Source organism: Bos grunniens, chromosome 17, assembly GCF_055505025.1.
Source record: "Bos grunniens cultivar Pamir isolate PY7600 chromosome 17, Bosgru_T2T1.0, whole genome shotgun sequence".
Lineage (NCBI taxonomy): Eukaryota > Metazoa > Chordata > Mammalia > Artiodactyla > Bovidae > Bos > Bos grunniens.
Genome location: NC_141181.1, coordinates 61,028,993 through 61,046,965, shown reverse-complemented (window position 1 = coordinate 61,046,965; position 17,973 = coordinate 61,028,993). Strand labels below are relative to the sequence as shown.

Sequence of the window (17,973 nt, the reverse complement as noted above, 5' to 3'; positions counted from 1 at the left end):
GGGTATGGACCTGGAGCTGTTGGCTTTGTCCTTGGACTCTTTCTTCTTCTTGTAGGACGATGATTCCGGGGCGTTGGCATCCTCACTGGCCTCCTTCTTGATGGTGGATGGTAACACGTGGAGCATCCTGCCCTGGAGTGGGGACGAGAGGAAGTAGGTGAGGACAGGCAGGGGGCTAGTGCTTCTACATCCTGCCTGGGGGACGCTGGCCTCTCCACGTGGGGGCTGGACCAGCGCTGAGAGTTCTGTCTTAAGACGGGAGCCTTGGGCAGAACACCCATGAGGTTAGCACAGGGGTCTGATGCCGCCTTAAAGAGCACGCTGCGCAGTTTGTAAGTAACGCCTGTAGGCTCTCCACCCTACCCTGTCCCTGTGAGCATGTGCGCCCCATGCGGGCAAGAATCAGGTCCGGCCTGGCGCCTGCAGGGAATCAACAGATCATGAACGAGTGAATGAATGACAGGAAAGGGAGGCGCGTGCGCCGAGCACGCTACTTGGAAAGAGAAGCTTCCTACATTCTATACTGTGGCCGTTTCAATGCCCGGTTCAAAACCCTTTCCTTCCTTCCTCCTCCTCCAAGTGGTATTTCTCAAGCTGGAGAGCATGTTCATTTAATCCACAAACACTTTTTAAAGGCCTACTATGTGCCAGGCGCTCCTCTAGGCACTAAATCAGGGACCAGAACTGAGCAGACCCTGCCCTCGGGGTGGGGTTGGGGGGGGGGACCCTCCCAGCAGCTCAGATCAGGAGGTGGCTTCACGGGCATCAGGTGCGTGTCCCTAGAAGCTGGCTTGCATGTCCGTGCCTGCACACGCGCATGTGCATACACTCACGGCCTCCTCCCACCGCCTGGGCCCACCAGTCGTCCGCCAGCCCACAGGCCATCACCTGGAAAACCTGCCCGTCCACCTCGGCATAGGCCTTCACAGCATGCTCCGGGAACATGAAGGTGACGAAGGCAAAGCCCTTGGGCTTCTTGGTCAGGCTGTCGATGGGGTAATGCAGCTCCGACACGGGACCTGCGGGCAGGAAGGGCGTCAGTGTCCCATGGGCAAGGGCCAGGTGTGAGCTCCGGGCAGGAAAATGCTGGGCACTAGTCAGGGGAGGGGTTTTAACCAGTGAGAGCGTGGAGCTGAGGCGGCTGCTGAACTAAACAGGAGGACTATTTAGACAGCAGAATTCAGACTGGAGAGCACTTCATATTCGCACACACAGTGAGTGGGCTTCCAAGACCAAAGTCAGAGTTTGGACACCAGGGATATCTCAGAAAACCATACCCAACCCCGTCAATTCTGAGTTTTAATTAGTGAGGGCTAAGGGAGTCTGGGTTCAGATCACAAACGGTGGCTGTGATGCTATCTAGGACTTCGAGCTCCTCTACCTACAACCTGTCTGACTGATAGCAGCTCAGAGATGATGAAGCCCAGTTTATGGATGAGAAAACTGAGACCAGCAAGGGAAGTCGTCAGGCCAAGGTTAAGCCTAGGCAGACAGGGACTCAGGCCACTTGCCCTAGGTGCGTGCAGTGAGCCGGAGGCCACCACCCTACCGTATCTGGAGAAGAGCTTCTCCAGGTCCTCCTCAGAGCTGGTGTAGGGCAGGTTCCGCACGAAGAGCCTCCCGGAGTCGGCCAGGTCCTCCTCCTCTTCGTGCTCCCCGAGCGTCCAGCCTTGCCAGGGTTTGGCACCATTCTTCAGGGGCGCCTTGGCCGCGGGGACATTCCTTTCCCTGAACACCTCGATGTAGCGTCCACCTGGGCAAGGGAAGGCCGTCAGGGCCCGGCCGGGGGGAGGCCCGGAACCTCCCAGCTTCCAGATTCATCGTTGCTGCTGCCTTCCAGAGGCCACGGCGAAGGCGGCTGGGGATGGCACCGCATGCCAGGCTCTGCTCAGCAGGGCAGTGGCCCCAGCTGAAGCCGGGCCTGAATGTCACTCAGCCTGCAAGCTTGGCTTCAGCCCTGCAGGAGCTGGCCTGGGTCACGAGGCTGCATCTTCCTGATTCCAGGGCCCGGTCCCTGGCGCTGCCCTGGGAATCATCTCGGGTGACAGCCCCACCCTGGTGGTGCCGCTCAGCTGCGTCCTTGCATCGCTCTGAGCAGCTGATTAGACTGCAACCATCACCTTCCCTCTACACGCACATAGGCACTCAATAAATCCTACCACCTGGGCTGCGAGCAAGACTCCTTAGGTTACTCCCTTCTCTAAGAGAACTCACGTCCTCACAAGGGGTTGATGGCTGGATCTGAGTCACCTGTCCACACCAGGGAGGGGTCAGAGATCACGTCCTTGTAGAGAGTCCAGAGACCTCCCAAGTCTGGACCTCAAGTTCCCTGTACCGGAACGGCCCCGCCCCACAAAGCCAGAGCCAGCTTCCTCAATTCCTCCAGCCTCTGCTCCAATGTCACCAGCTCAACGTGGTCCAAGAAGACAAGATCCTGTTTAAATCCTCCAATCCCGACCCTTGCCTGCATCTGTCCACAGCACAGCCCCTCTGGTTACCGCCTCTCTCCCCCTCTTGATATGTTTCCTCTACAGGAGACTCAGCCTGATCTCCGCCCTAGGAGGGCAGGGGCCTTATCCTCAGTGCCCCAGGCAGTGCGTGGCAGCGCACAGCAGACCCCTAACATGACCTTACGGAGTAACTGACTGAAAGAGCCCCTGCCACCGTGCGGGCATCCTTACCCATGTATTCCCTGTTGCATTTCAGGGCCTTCCTCACTTCCTCTTCACTGCTGAAATCCACAAAGACGTACCCTGCCAAAGGACCATGACAAAGGTGAGGTCCGCAGGCTGCAGACACTGCTGGGCGCCACGAGGAACACTCACGCTGTGCTAGGTGTTTGGGGGAAGCAGCAGGGAAACCTACAGTTTTTGGCAAATCCCACAGGTTCTTCTTTCCACTCCCCTCTCCCCAGGGCAAATTTCCCTCTGCAGGAAGAGTTCTGACCCTGTGGCTGGCTTTCTGGAACGAAAGTGCTGGACCACAGGAGTCACGAACAAAGGCGATCTTGGCCTCCCTCCCAGCCTCACCCCGCGCTGACCAGTGCCTGCTCCTTGGCCTTCTCCAGACAAGTGTCTGTGGTGGCAGGGCTGTGCCCAGCTTGGCACCAGAGGGGCCACCTGCACAGTGACCGCCTGTGGCTCTGACTGGCACAGACAAGGAGGTGCCTTTCCAAGGAGTCTTTCTGAGAATGAGAGGCCTCGACCTCAAGGGGCCTCAACCCCGAGAGCCGCAAAGGGGCCTCCCCTCCCCACTTTCCTAGAGGCGTGCTAAGACAGAGGTCTCCAGCCTTTCTGGCACCAGGGACTGGTTTCGTGGAGACGATTTTCCATAGACTGGGAGTGGGGGTGCTTTCAGGGTGATTCACGCGCACTGCGTTTCTTGTGCACTTTATTTCTGTTATATTGTGGTAACGCGGTAATTTGAGTGATGGGAGTGGCTGTGAATACAGACGAAGCCTCCCTTGCTCGCCAGCTGCTGCCCTCCTGCTGTGCAGTTCCTAACAGGCCGTGGACGTGTACCAATCCGTGGTCCAGGGTTGGGGAACCTGAGTTAAGGGATGTGTCCACGGACACATGGCTAGCAGGTAGCAGGGCCATAATTTGCGCCAAAGGCCAGGGTTTTGGTCTGTGTCACAAGACCCTCCCCTTGGGGACTGCAAAAGCCCCCAGCCCAGCCCACCTGCCTCCTCGGGCCCTGCCCCAGACCCTCCTCTCACCAGCAGGGGGCCATCCTGAATCTGATCGTGGCCTCTTCCTACTTTCAGTCCCCGGGGGTCCCCAGCCCCTGGGCTGAAGGCCACAGTCATTACTGAGCCCCCAGGCCTGGGGGCCGGGCCTGCTTCCACAGCCGCACACCACATGCCCGTGGCGGGGACAGGAGGCAGACTCCGTCCTGGCACTGTCACATTCACTGAGACGGGGCCGCAAGGAGAAGTACAGCGACTACCCTCAAAGCACCTCCACAGTTCCACTGTCCCAACCTTCCGGTCCAGGCACCTGCCTCTCCAGCCCCCCCGGAAACAGCCGCCGCCTCACCTGTTTTGTTCCCATGAGCATTTCTCACTACTCGAATGGCCGCGGGTTTCAGAGGTGCCAGGAATTCCATGACATTTTTCTGTGAGGAGAAGAAAAAGTTTTTGTTCCCCATTTCAATACAGATTTGGTCTGTATTTCTTTAATTACCAGTGAACTCAAGCATCTTTCTGGGCCATTTGAACTCTTTCTCTTAGAAGATATCCTTGCTTCTACTTTTCTGTCGGGTCATCCATAGCTCCCGATTTCTACTTACCTGTTTGTAAGTTAAAGAAACGAGTTCTGTCTGTTGTTTGTGTTGTAAATGCCTGCTGTTTGCCTTTTGACTTTATGGTACAAAGTTGCCTTAGAGAAGTTTTAAATGTTATCTAGCCAATTAATCCATCTTTTTCTTATGACTACTGAGTTCCACAAATTACTCAGAAAGATGAGATGTCATTTTGACCTGTTGCACTGATAAAGAGGGATGCCCAGGGTTCACAGGCACTCTCATACTCGGTTGAAGAGAGCATAAACTGGCCAAGCTTCCAGAGAGGGACTGATTTTCTGTATCCAAGCCTTAATAATGTACGTGCAGGTGTTTGTATAAAATATTTATACAAGCCAAGACTGGCAAACAATAGCCCCCAGGTCAAATACTGCCCACAGCTTACAAGCTAAGAATGGCTTTTACATTTTCAAAGGATTATAATATTAAAAAAAAAAAAAGCACAACAGAGATCATATGCCCACAAAAACCTAAAATGTGCACCGATGTCGATAGAGAAAAGCCTGCTGACCTCTGATCTCAAGAAATGTGCTGACTGCATCATTATTCAAAACAGCAGAAGACTGGAAACAACACCCATGTCTCAGTTTAGGGGGTTGGATATAAGAGACATATGAGATGTGGGGTTTGATCCCTGGGTCCAGACGATCCCCTGTGAGATGGCATGGCGACACAACTCAGTTTTGTCTGGAGAATCCCCATGGACAGAGGAGCCTGGCGGGCTACAGTCCATGGGGCTGCAAGGAGTCAGACATGACTGAAATGACTTAGCAGCAGCAGCAGCAGCAGCACTGAATATAACACAGTGCATCCAGAGTAAAGAAAAGCACGCAGGGGACTTTCTGGTGGTCCAGTGGTTAAGAACTGGCCTTGCAATGCAGGGGGCTTGGGTTCGATCCCTGGTCAGGGAACTAAGATCCCACTTGCCCCAGAGCAACTAAGCCCATGTGCCCCAACTGCTGAGCCTTCGTGCTGCAACTAAGACGTGACATAGCCAAGTAAAGAAGAGCATGCAACGTGAAAAATGGTGTTATAGCAGAATATTCAATATTCAGAAATATTTATGACATAATATGATGGGGGGGTAAGTTTCAAAATAGTTCCTGCTGTAGAACTGCATTTTAGAAAGAAAAGACATAGGTCAGTGTCTGTATACAAAGAAAAAAAATCTCTACGAAGATGCACCCAGAATTGATTAGTGGTTGTCAGTGAACGGGATATAGATGTAGGGCTTGGAGGAGCCTGCTCCAATTTGCCTGGGAAGGTCCTTCTTTCCGCCTATAGTAACCAGACCTGGAGGTCATTAGTACTGCATCCAAGGATCCTCTCTAATTACCACTCCCCTCTCTCCATGCAGTTGGGTTGGCAATTTCTACAGTCATCCCAGCAATAGGTCATTTTTGCTTTTTTGTTTAGCTACACTAACAAAACTTCCTACACTGAACTTATACTACTTTCATAAGGAGGGAAACTTACAAAGTGTTCTCTCTTGTGTAGATTCAGAGCCAGCAAACTATAGGATGCAGGCCAAATGCGGCCCGCTGCCTGTTTTTGTAAATAAAGTTTTATTGGCACACAGCCATGCCTACTGGATTGCCTGTCATCTAGGGCTGTCTCTGCTACAACAGGGTTGAATAGTGGTGACAGAGACCAGACTGATCACAAAGCCTTAGGTATTTACTAGCTGGTCCCTTTTTAAAAGTTTTTAGCAGAGCTAAGTTTGCCCACCCCTAGTATAGATAATCAATGAGGGAGCTCAGTCTTTCTCTGTCTCGGTATAGCCGTCAGTTTTCTGAGCCTGACAATGCCCGAGATTCTATGTCTCAGCCTTTTTGGCCCCCAGTTCCCTCCAGCTCAAGTCCTCAACTGACCCCGAAGCCCCAGCGAAACAGAGGCTCCAGGCACCCTTAGCTTTGTCTCCCCCTCCCCAGGGGCTCCCTGCCTCACCCGGTTCCTGGCACGCACCTCTGTGACGTTGAATGGGGCTCCCCGCAGTTTCACAGTGTGGGGGGTGGTGGGTTCCTTCTGGCTGGCTGGTTTCTCGGTCTGAGTGATGGCAGAGAGCAGAAATGATCGCACTGAGGTCCCAGGTGTGGCTGCAGGAGGAGCCAACCTGGGCGTCCCAGTGAGCGTGCTGAAACCCCTGCCGCTAGGCGAACGGGCGATGCCCGGAGCATCGTGCCTGCCAGGGATGCGGAGTCTGGCCAGGGCCTGGCGGAGGAGACGCCAAGACTCCATGTGGCCCCAAGATGAGGGCCAGAACCACAGCCTGGCTCACGGGGGTTCTGCTCGCAGGGGCCCCAGGCCACACGGAGGGGCAAGAGACATGGAAGGAGCCCTGAGGTGACATGTGCCACCACGGAGTCAGGGCTTACTCTATGCCAGACATCACACAAAGCACTGCGCAGACACAGCCGTCCTCCTGAATCTGTAAAACAGTCTTACAGAGGTTACAGGTTCGGGATGTCCTCTGTAATTTTAGAATTGAAACAGCTCTGAAAAACACCTAATTTGGGGGTTAATTCCTTGGGTAATAAAACTTGCCCTGATTTGGACTCATTTGCTGGTGCAATCTGCTCTGAGCTGTTCCGGCACAATTTAAGGTTTACAATTATCCCAAGTAGATGAACAATCAGGTCTAACATCACTGCAGAAAGAGTCATGTGCTTTTGTGGGGCGCTGCCCTGCGTGAGTTGTGGGATACGTCCCTGAAGCCTGCAACTTCTGAGTTTCAGTGCACACTCAGGCACGGGGGTTGACCTTCATCTAAGATGAGGCTCAGCGAGCCCTGGGAATCAGACACAGGGACCAGGGCTCGCTGAGCCTCATCTCACATGAAGGTCAGAGGCCAGAGGAGAAGCACTTCACCTCGGGACCCATGGCTGCTCCAGGTCAGAGCTTGGAGTTGAACGCAGTTCCCTGACTTAGCCACACTTGACTATCTCTTTTGAATATGTATATTAGGAAAAGAGAACAAGAAGCAGCAATTATGAGGGGGCAGAGAAGGAAAGGAGGGAAAAGAGAAAGGAGAAAGAGGAGGAAGGAGAAGAGGGAATGAGGACCCAAAGGATGTGGGACGCTGTCCTGAGCAAAGAGAACCCTCATGTGAGAGACGGGGTGGCTGTCCTGGAAGGCAGTGCCCACGTTTTAATCTAGACTCCAGAGCCTGGCAGACCTGGATCTGGGTCCTGACTCCCACCACTACCCAGCCATGCCTGTGGGCAAGTCACTTCCTTTCTCTGGGCCTCAGTTTCCTCACCTGTAAAATGGGACAAGAAACCCCATTCCCCCACAACTACCATGAGATTCAGTGACAAACAACATGCCTGGCATTGAACCTCACATGTAGTCAACGCTCAGTTAATTTCATCTACTCTTGCCGACTGTGGGCTCACACCCGACTACCTTCCTACTGAATACTAAGTATAGTATATTCAAGACCCTTTTTCAGCTTGTTTACATCCCCCCCAACTCTGGAGGGGCAGGCAGCCTCTCTCTTAGCAAAAGGAACCAAATTCAGAGATGGAGTGTGCTTACTTGGGGTAACACAACAAGCAAGCAGCTGGGCTGAGAGCTAAGGCAGGTCTCCAGGCTGCTGAACTATCCTTCCTTAATATTAAGCTCCCCACAAAGGGGCTGCAGGGAAGGTAGGCGAGGTCCAGGTCTCCCTCCCCAGGTCCTCACAGATCCACACACACCTTGGCTGGGGCCGCCTCCCTGTCCTGCTGGGCGGGGGCAGCAAAGGAACCCTCTTCCTCTGACTCACTCCCCTCTTCACAGTTCACAGCTTCATCTTCACTCTCCTCTGAGGACGGTGACTCAGCTGCCACCACCTTGGACTTCAGGTAGTCCATGTCGGACAGCTCCTTCTGCACGGCTGCCTTGGGTTCCTTGGGTTTGAGGCCATCCTCCTCCTCTGGAAAGATGGAAAGGCTGGAATTGGTGATGGCTGCGAGCAAACCAGAGGGCTGGGGTGGCAGACAGCGTGGTGGTGTGACACATTAGGTGCTAAGCTCATGGTGACCAGGAGCCCCTGCCAAGCCCCACTGGTGCCCAGCAAGCCCTTGGATAAATAACTGAAATGACAGTGTTCTGACAGTTTCCACACTCCACGTGGAGAATTTCAGGGCTCTCTCACCAGCCTCTCTTACTGGCCAAGTGTGAGGCTTCACGACTTTTTGAGACCCTAGAGAGGATTTTTACTCCTTGAGCCAGACCTGGCGGTGGCTCCCAGGCCTAACAAGGAGCTCGGGTTTTACCCCAGTTGCTCTTTCAGGGGAAATCCAAACTCCTCGTGGGGTCTGGTGAGCTCACTGGCTTCTCCGCCAGCCCCCTCTGCTGCAGCCGCCCTGAGCATGTGGACACCCCCTGGCTCCTGCTCTTCCCACTCCTCTGCCATGCCTTTCCCTCTGCCTGGAGCCCCTCCTCACCCTCCACCCTCTCTGAGTCCCCCCAACTCCCACTGAGTCCTTTGGATCCCAGCTTTGCACAGAGACTTTACCAGTCATAAAACTCACCTCAAATTCACTCCCTTGCCTTTCAACCGAAGTTGATTCCAGCCCTCGATCACCGCACTCACCACGCTGAGCCCCTTATGGCTACACCGTGAGCCCCTTCTAAGGACAGAGGCTCATCCCTCACCGCCTCTGTTCAAGGACCACCCTTCTCCGGGGCCTCTCCCACCCCCCACTTCCTGCTTTCTCTCTGTGGCACTCACATTCACATCATTTACTGAATACTGAATAAAGGAATCAGTCTGATTCCTTTACTGTTTCTTTCCCCACCAGGACGACAGCTCCATAGGAGCAGACTCTCGTCTTTTGCTCACTGCTACATCCACTGCCTGGCATACAGCAGGCGCTCAATCAATTCTTGAGTGAGTAATCCACTGACTGGATAAGGGACCAGGATCGATCAAGTCCGACGTACCCATGGTTGGGATAATCAACCCTCTATGGGGCAGCATCTGATCTGCTATCTCCCAGGTCACTCGTGCTCAGGTGTGGGCAGGTGCAGGGCGCACACTATAGCGGGGGGCATACCCTCACCTTCCGAGTTCTCCCCATCTTCCTCCTCCTCGCTCTCCTGCCCTGAGTCGGAGTCAAAGTTCAGGTAATCATTGGCTGGCTTGCTCTTCCCTTTCGAGGGCTCAGCGTCCAGGGCATCGTTTGCCCAAGTGGCCACCTGTGTCCGCTTCTGGTGAACCGACAGGAACTCCTGGAACTCATTATCGTCTTTCAGCTGTGGGCGCCAGAGAAGCGGGAAGAAGAGAGAACAGGCAAAGTAGGTCAGGGAGGGCTCAACCTTGCTAACTCTTTGGAGAGTAACCACGTTCTCTGAGGCCATGTTCCCCCAGTCTCTAGAGGGCTCCCGGGGGCCAGGCGGGTTGGTCCTGGGGAGAGTGGCACTGGACAGAAAGACGAAGAAGCCACAGAGACATGGCAAGGAGAGACGGGCGGCAAGGGCCGTCTCTGCTGCCCACCCTCTGCGTGGTCACCGAGACAGACCCACCTTCTCCAGTTCACCTGCGACCTTCTTCTTCTTGTCGTCCTGCAAACAGAAGGCACAGGTGTGAGGGTCAGAGATGAAAGGAGATGGAACCCCACTGCCCTGGGAGGGCTGCTTTTGGGAACCATCCAAGAGGGATTCTCAGATCCCTCTACCTCCCACTACCCTGCCTTCCCGGGGTGACTGCTCTGCTGACACCCGGGATATGGCCGGGAGTGACCATCCACGCACTTTCTTAGGTTCTGTGGAGATGGCGTCTTTGTCTTTTGGGGGCGGCTTGGACTGGCTCGATTTCTGAGCATGCTTGCTCCAGGCTCGGGGCTTTGTCGGGTCCCCAAAGGCCTTGCAGAACTCCACCTGCGAGAGACAGAGAGGCTGATGATGACACCTGCCACCACGCCCAGCACAAGCGGGTGCTGACCAGGGGCAGTGGGTGAACACTGTAGACCAGAGCTTCTCATTTGGGAGCAGCGGCAACACCATCACCTGTGAGCTTGGGAGACACACAAATTCTTGGCTCCTCTCCCCCAACGCAGGGAATCAAGAGACTCTGGGGAAAACCGCTTCTACAAATGCTGCAGGGGATTAACAAGCACGAGGATCTGAGAACAGTGAGGAAGACCAAAGGCATCACGGTCTGGAAGGGGCCAGGCACTGGTCTCGCATGTGGAGAGAAAGAGCCAGGGCATCCCTGGCGACAGGCAGGTAGGGGTGAGGTCCATGCCCGCTCACCGTGATCCGGGACGTGTCAATAAAACTCTTGTTGAAATGGTTCAGCGCCGTCTGGGCCTCTTCCTCGGACTTGAAGCCGATGAAGCCAAACTTGCGGAACTTGCCGTCTTTGGTGAACTTGAGGCTGCAGTCCGTCAGCGTGCCAAAGGCGGTGAAGAGCTGCCGGAAACGCTCCTCCTTCATCTAGGACAGGACAGGAATGGTGAGGGAGGAGCTGGGAGGCCTCGGAGCCAAAGGGACAAAATGGGCTGGGAACCCGAGACCCCGGGATTCCTCCCCTTAGGCGGGGCAGTGGCAGAGCATGCTTTGTGGCTGGCACCTGGTTCTAACCCAGCTCCAACACTGGTCTGTGTGTGGCCTTAACCAAGTCCCTTCATCAGTGAGGAAGTCAAGACTCAGAATCCTGCAGGCCTGTGGGCTGCTAGGAGGTTAATGAGACCTATTGTGCCAGGAGCCCAGCACGGTAGCTGCTGCGATGCAAACATCTAACAAATGCTGTCACAGTAGATGTGTGAAATACGGAACATGGTAAACCGCACAGTGTTCGCTGATTGTGGGAGACAGGAGTAAGCATCTTTACAGCTTGTTTTCAGGACTCCTCATAAGCACCGTTCTATGTCCCAACAGTCAGCTCTCAACTTTGTTTCCTGGCCTATTTATACCCCCAAAGACTACCTGCTGACTTCCACTATGAAAGATAAGAAACCTACATCATCCATTCCTCCCTTCCAGTCTCTGTTATTTATTGTTTTTAATTCTTTCATCATTTACCCTAAACAGGTTACTTTAAAAATACCAATTATTGGGGGCTTCCCTGGTGGTCCAGTGGTTAAGAATCTGCCTTGAAATGCAGGGGACACGGGTTCAATCCCTGGTCCTGGAAGATCCCACATGCTGTGGAAGCTCTAAGCCTGTGCACCACAACTACTGAGCCCTTGTTCTAGAACTTGTGCTTTGCAACAAGAGATGCCACTGCAGTGAGAAGCACTTGCTTTGCAACTAGAGAAAACCCCCACTCAGCAATGGAGGCCAAGCACAGTCAAAACTAAATAAATAAATAAAAATCTTAAAAAAACCCATCTATTACTGATCCATCCTTTAGCTTTAGACAGCATCTCTTGATGCCTCAATCTGATGAATGAGGATTTTAGCATGGCGACCCTTTCTTCCCCTCTAACTACCATCTCATTTTGCTTCTCAGTATGGCCTATCTCTTCCTATTGTATATCTTGTCTGATAAATGAAAGAATTAGTTACAAACAGTTGTAGTAGGAGCTGACAATATGCAGGCTTACCGTGTGATGACATTAAGGATTTTGAAATAAGTAACTTGTCAAGAGACGCCAAGTCATAAAAATGGTTACTCTTGGAGATGGAGGACAGGACAGAACAAAAGTCTTTGCTTGGCTGGCCAGTGGCTAAGACTCTGTGCTCCCAATGCAGGGGCTCCTGGTCAGAGAACTGAATTCCATATGCCACAACTAAGAGTTCAAATGCCACAACTAAAGATCCCACAGCCAAATAAATATAAAAAAATTTTAAAGACCCTTAAAAAAAAAAGATTTTGCTCCTCATTTTATACTGAATTTTAATAATCATATGGTTAAGTGATTATCCCCAACCTGCCACGGAGGAAAAAAAGGTAAAGTAAAAAACCACAAAAATGAAACAGAAATGGCTTTATGTTCTTACTCTTTCTAAGGAGTACAGATCTCTCATGCCATCCACATGGCACATTTTGTATTTGGGGAATGAGCTTACTGGCCACACCAGAGGTGGAGGGCCCTCTCCACCCAAGGAAAGGTCACTGTTAAATACGTACAGACAATCCTCTGGGGTAGAAGGCATCTAGCCATCTGACACTACACATTCAGCTATCTTTTCACATTTATTCGGGATGCTTTTATTGCATGCCTACCACAGTGCCAGGTTCTGTGGGCTCTAGGCAGAGACAAGTATGACTGGGCCACCCCTTTACACTTACGGAATTAAGTGGTTTAAAACCTTTCACAGTCACTCAGTTTTCTTAAAACTATTCATTCCTACTGCCCTCAAGGCGAGAACCGGGAACTATAACGCAGGTACCCAGCCAATTACACCCCATTTTTCTCCCAGACAGTATCCCAAATGGAAGAGGAATGTAGATGCAGTGTCTAATTCAGTCAGAAGTCAACAAAAAAAAGGGATCGAACAAGGGGGTTATGGGAGCAAGGCATTCGACACGACGTGGGGACTAGCACCTCCCTGGGAAAGAGGTTTGGGGGACCAAGGGGCCAGATGTAAAACCTTTAAGAGGCACTACCCGTCTCTCCCAGCCGTCAAATGAATCTGCCGACAATCCTGCGGAATCATCCAGGAACCCTGCCCGAGAGAGAAAGCCCCTCAAGAATCCCCAGGCACCTCCCTCCCAACCTCCAACTTCTGGCTGGGTCCCAATTTCAGATTCTCAAACCCAGTTTCTGTACTCACCCCATTCGGGAGGTTCTTCACGATCAGTCGCGACATGGCGAACTGTCCCACTGTTTTGATTTCAGCACGAATAGGCAGCGACTACCACCAGTAACTTTCACGCTACCGCTCTGGGCGCCGCCATCTTTGGCAAGCCGGAACAAAGTCACGTGCTAGAGACGTAGCCCGCCTCTACGGAAGTAGGCGTGGCCAAAGACCTACCCAAGGAAGTTACACCCTCTAAGGGGCGGGCCTGAGTGCTTGCATCCTGCACAGGCGCAGGCTGTTTGGCGGCGCCTGGGTAAGACACCGTAATGGCTAGGCCGGCAGGGGGCGCTCGTTCGTAACATTGGCAGGGAATTGACTGGCTGGAGCAGTGTTTGAACTGTGCTTAAGCAGAAATCGTTTTAGCTATCTTTTCCGTTTTATTTTATTATTATTCAGCTTTTAACTGGCCCTGTGAGTGGGGGCAGGATTAGGGAATCTTGCCTGTCTTTGAGACATGGGCTGAGGCTCAGACAGGCTGCCAGGTACCGTGAATCATTTACTGAGCATCACTTGTCAATGTTCAGTTCAGTTCAGTTCAGTTCAATCGCTCAGTCGTGTCCGACTCTGCGATCCCATGAATCGCAGCACGCCAAGCCTCCCTGTCCATCACCAACTCCCAGAGTTCACTCAAACTCACGTCCGTCGAGTTGGTGATGCCATCCAGCCATCTCATCCTCTGTCGTCCCCTTCTCCTCCTGCCCCCAATCCCTCCCAGCATCAGAGTCCTTTCCAATAAGTCAACTCTTCACATGAGGTGGCCAAAGTACTGGAGTTTCAGCTTTAGCATCATTCCTTCCAAAGAACACTCAGGACTGATCTCCTTTAGAATGGACTGGTTGGATCTCCTTGCAGTCCAAGGGACTCGCAAGAGTCTTCTCCAACATCACAGTTCAAAAGCATCAATTCTTCGGTGCTCAGCCTTCTTCACAGTCCAACTCTCACATCCATACATGACCACAGGAAAAACCATAGCATTGACTAGATGGACCTTTGTTGGCAAAGTACTATCTCTGCTTTTCAATATGCTTTCTAGGTTGGTCATAACTTTCCTTCCAAGGAGTAAGCATCTTTTAATTTCATGGCTGTAGTCACCATCTGCAGTGATTTTGGAGCCCAAAAGATAAAGTCTGACACTGTTTCCACTGTTTCCCCATCTATTTCCCATAAAGTGATGGGACTGGATCCATGATCTTAGTTTTCTGAATGTTGAGCTTTAAGCCAACTTTTTCACTCTCCACTTTCACTTTCATCAAGAGGCTTTTTAGTTCCTCTTCACTTTCTGCCATAAGGGTGGTGTCATCTGCATATCTGAGGTTATTGATATTTCTCCTGGCAATCTTGATTCCAGCTTGTGTTTCTTCCAGTCCAGCGTTTCTCATAATGTACTCTGCATATAAGTTAAATAACCAGGGTGACAATATACAGCCTTGACGTACTCCTTTTCCTATTTGGAACCAGTCTGTTATTCCATGTCCAGTTCTAACTGTTCCTTCCTGACCTGCATACAGATTTCTCAAGAGGCAGATCTCTAATTTTCTTGAAGAGATCTCTAGTCTTTCCCATTCTGTTGTTTTCCTCTATTTCTTTGCACTGATCGCTGAGGAAGGCTTTCTTATCTCTTCTTGCTGTTCTTTGGAACCCTGCAATGCAGATGCTTATATCTTTCCTTTTCTCCTTTGCTTTTCATTTCTCCTCTTTTCACAGCTATTTGTAAGGCCTCCCCAGACAGCCATTTTGCTTTTTTGCCTTTCTTTTCCATGGGGATGGTCTCGATCCCTGTCTCCTGTACAATGTCACGAACCTTTGTCCACAGTTCATCAGGCACTATATCTATCAGATCTAGTCCCTTAAATCTATTTCTCACTTCCACTGTATAATGATAAGGGATTTGATTTAGGTCATACCTGAATGGTCTAGTGGTTTTCCCTACTTTCTTCAATTTAAGTCTGAATTTGGTAATAAGGAGTTCATGATCTAAGCCACAGTCAGCTCCTGGTCTTGTTTTTGCTGACTGTATAGAGGTTCTCCATCTTTGGCTGCAAAGAATATAATCAGTCTGATTTCGGTGTTGACCATCTGGTGATGTCCGTGTGTAGAGTCTTTCTCTTCTGTTGTTGGAAGAGGGTGTTTGCTATGACCAGTGCGTTCTCTTGGCAAAACTCTATTAGCCTTTGCCCTGCTTCATTCTGTATTCCAAGGCCAAATTTGCCTGTTACTCCAGGTATTTCTTGACCTCCTACTTTTGCATTCCAGCCCCCTATAATGAAAAGGACATCTTTTTTGGGTGTTAGTTCTAAAAGGTCTTGTAGGTCTTCATAGAACCATTCAACTTCAGCTTCTTCAGCATTACTGGTTGGGGCATAGACTTGGATTACTGTGATATTGAACGGTTTGCCTTGGAAACGAACAGAGATCATTCTGTCGTTTTTGAGATTGCATCCAAGTATTGCATTACGGACTCTTTTGTTGACCATGATGGCTACTCCATTTCTTCTCAGGGATTCCTGTCCACAGTAGTAGATATAATGGTCATCTGAGTTAAATTCCACCCATTCCAGTCCATTTTAGTTCGCTGATTCCTAGAATGTTGACGTTCACTCTTGCCATCTCCTGTTTGACCACTTCCAATTTGTCTTGATTCATGGACCTGACATTCCAGGTTCCTATGCAATATTGTTCTTTACAGCATCGGACCTTGCTTCTATCACCAGTCACATCCACAGCTGGGCATTGTTTTTGCTTTGGCTCCATCCCTTCATTCTTTCTGGAGTTATTTCTCCACTGATCTCCAATAGCATATTGGGCACCTACTGACCTGGGGAGTTCTTCTTTCAGTATCTATCATTTTGCCTTTTCATACTGTTCATGGGGTTCTCAAGGCAAGAATACTGAAGTGGTTTGCCATTCCCTTCTCCAGTGGACCACATTCTGTCAGACCTCTCCACCATGACCCGCCTGTCCTGGGTGGCCCCACACGGCATGGCTTAGTTTCATTGAGTTAGACAAGGCTGTGGTCCTAGTGTGATTAGATTGACTAGTTTTCTGTGATTATGGTTTCAGTGTAGCTGTTAAATATTGTTATATTACGTGACAGGTGTAGACAAGGAATATTGCCTGCCAGTTCAATAAACAGACGGTGTTTGCAGCTGCCAAACCATCAGCCACTGCAGCTGCCCCCAAAAGGTGCCCCCTGAGGGGAATTCAAGATGGAGAAAAACAGGATCCTGACCCTAGGTGGCCAAGATATCCAAGGAATAATTTGCATGAGCCCACACTCTTGCATCTTTCCATACATAGAAAATCGCTAAAGTTGTTAATTTAAGATGTCTGTTTTTGTGATTATCAGTAATCATTTGTAGTCAACTTTTTTTTTCAGTCAAAAAGTCCTATGTATCCTGGCTCCTCCCTTACCTCTTTGGAACAGTGACTTAGAGCTATCTGAGAAGCCCTAAGCTCCTTGGCTTAAGTCCTCAGTAAGTCTTCTGAATATAACACAATTTCTACTTTGTAGCTTGTGCATTTTTTTGCCAGTGGACATAGGATCTTGGGGTGTATTGGTTTCCTACCACCTGCCACAAATTTCCAGAGATTCAGTGGCCTAAAACAACAGAAATGTTTTCTCTCACGGTTTTGGAGTCCAGAAATCCAAAATTAAAGTGTCTGCAGGGCGTGGCTGCCCCCAGAGTTTCTGGGGAAGGATGCTTCCTGAGTGTCCCAGCTTCTGGAGGTTCCAGGGGAACCTTGGCTTCGTGACTGCATCACTCCATCTCTGCCTCCATCTTCATGTTTGAATCAAATCCACCTCCCTCTCTTTTGTTTCATGAGGATACCTGCTACTGGGTGTAGGGCTCATCTTTTTTCTTTTAAAAGTAATCTTTATTGGAGTATAGTTGCTTTCGGGGGCTTCCTATGTGATGTTAATGGTTAAAAAAAACCCACCTGCCAATTCAAGAGATGTAAAGAGATGTGGGTTCGATCCCTGAGTCCGGAAGATCCCCTGGAGGAGGGCTTGACAACCCACTCCAGTATTCTTGCCTGGAGAATCCCAGGGACAGAGGAGCCTGGCAGGCTATATAGTCCATAGGACCGCAAAGCGCTGGACATGACTGAAGTGACATAGGGCACACTCATCGTTGCTTTTCAGTATTGTGTTAGTTTCTACTGTATAGCAAAGTGAGGGGCTTCTCAGATGGCATAGTGGTAAAAAATCCGCCTGCAGTGCAGAAGATACAGGTTCCACCCCTGGGTTGGAGGGCATGTCAACCCACTCCAGTATTCTTGCTTGGAGAATCCCATGGACAGAGGAGCCTGGTGGGCTACAGTCCATGCGGTCACACAGAGTAGGAGACAGCTGAGCACTCACGCACAGCGAAGTGAATCAGCTACATGTATACACGTATCCCCTCTTCTTTGGATACTCTTCCCACTGAGGTCACCACAGAGCATTTAGAGTTCCCTGAGCTACACAGTCGGTTCAGTCACCTATTTCATCCGTAGTATCAGTAGTGCATATACGTCAACCCCAATCTCCCAACATCCCACTATCCCCTTTCCTCCTTTGGTGTCCACATGTTTATTAGGGCCTGTCTTACATCTAGAATGGCCTCCTCTCAGGATTCCTTGGTTGATATCTATAAAGACCCTTTTCCAAGTAAGGTCACGTTTACAGGTTCTAGGGAGTAGGAGGTGGGCATGTCTGTTTAACCTATTACTTGAGGATTTACTTGCTTGGTAGTAGGTTACTCCAAAGGTCATATTTCACCCTCTCCATGTCTTATGTCCTGTCTACATAAGACATACTGTGTGTTTCAAAGAAAACAGACACCCCAATGTAAAAACGGACCCTCACGTCTAGAGTAGGTGACAACGGGTCACTGTGTTTCCAAGACATTCAATTTATTCAACAGTTATTTACTGATGGGTATGAAAGTGCTC

At 50.8% G+C, this 17,973-nt stretch overlaps 1 protein-coding gene across 4 annotated transcripts in view; it reads right to left on the bottom strand.

Moving 5' to 3' along the window:
• RBM19 (RNA binding motif protein 19) overlaps positions 1-13,142 on the bottom strand; it is a 120,832-nt gene extending 107,690 nt beyond the window's left edge. For 2 of the 4 annotated variants that reach the window (XM_086345989.1, XM_086345988.1), the window contains exons 1-12: positions 13,012-13,142; positions 10,543-10,725; positions 10,042-10,167; positions 9,814-9,852; positions 9,351-9,543; positions 8,001-8,218; positions 6,268-6,348; positions 4,038-4,116; positions 2,682-2,753; positions 1,550-1,753; positions 889-1,019; positions 11-132 (exon numbers count right to left, since the gene is read on the bottom strand). In XM_086345989.1, the coding sequence (XP_086202115.1) occupies positions 11-132; positions 889-1,019; positions 1,550-1,753; positions 2,682-2,753; positions 4,038-4,116; positions 6,268-6,348; positions 8,001-8,218; positions 9,351-9,543; positions 9,814-9,852; positions 10,042-10,167; positions 10,543-10,725; positions 13,012-13,047 (1,484 nt within the window). In that variant the 5' untranslated portion in view covers positions 13,048-13,142. The remainder of the gene's footprint in view (positions 1-10; positions 133-888; positions 1,020-1,549; positions 1,754-2,681; positions 2,754-4,037; positions 4,117-6,267; positions 6,349-8,000; positions 8,219-9,350; positions 9,544-9,813; positions 9,853-10,041; positions 10,168-10,542; positions 10,726-13,011) is intronic. The other 2 variants (XM_086345991.1, XM_086345990.1) reach the window with 1 other exon arrangement.
• Positions 13,143-17,973: the final 4,831 nt, after the last annotated feature.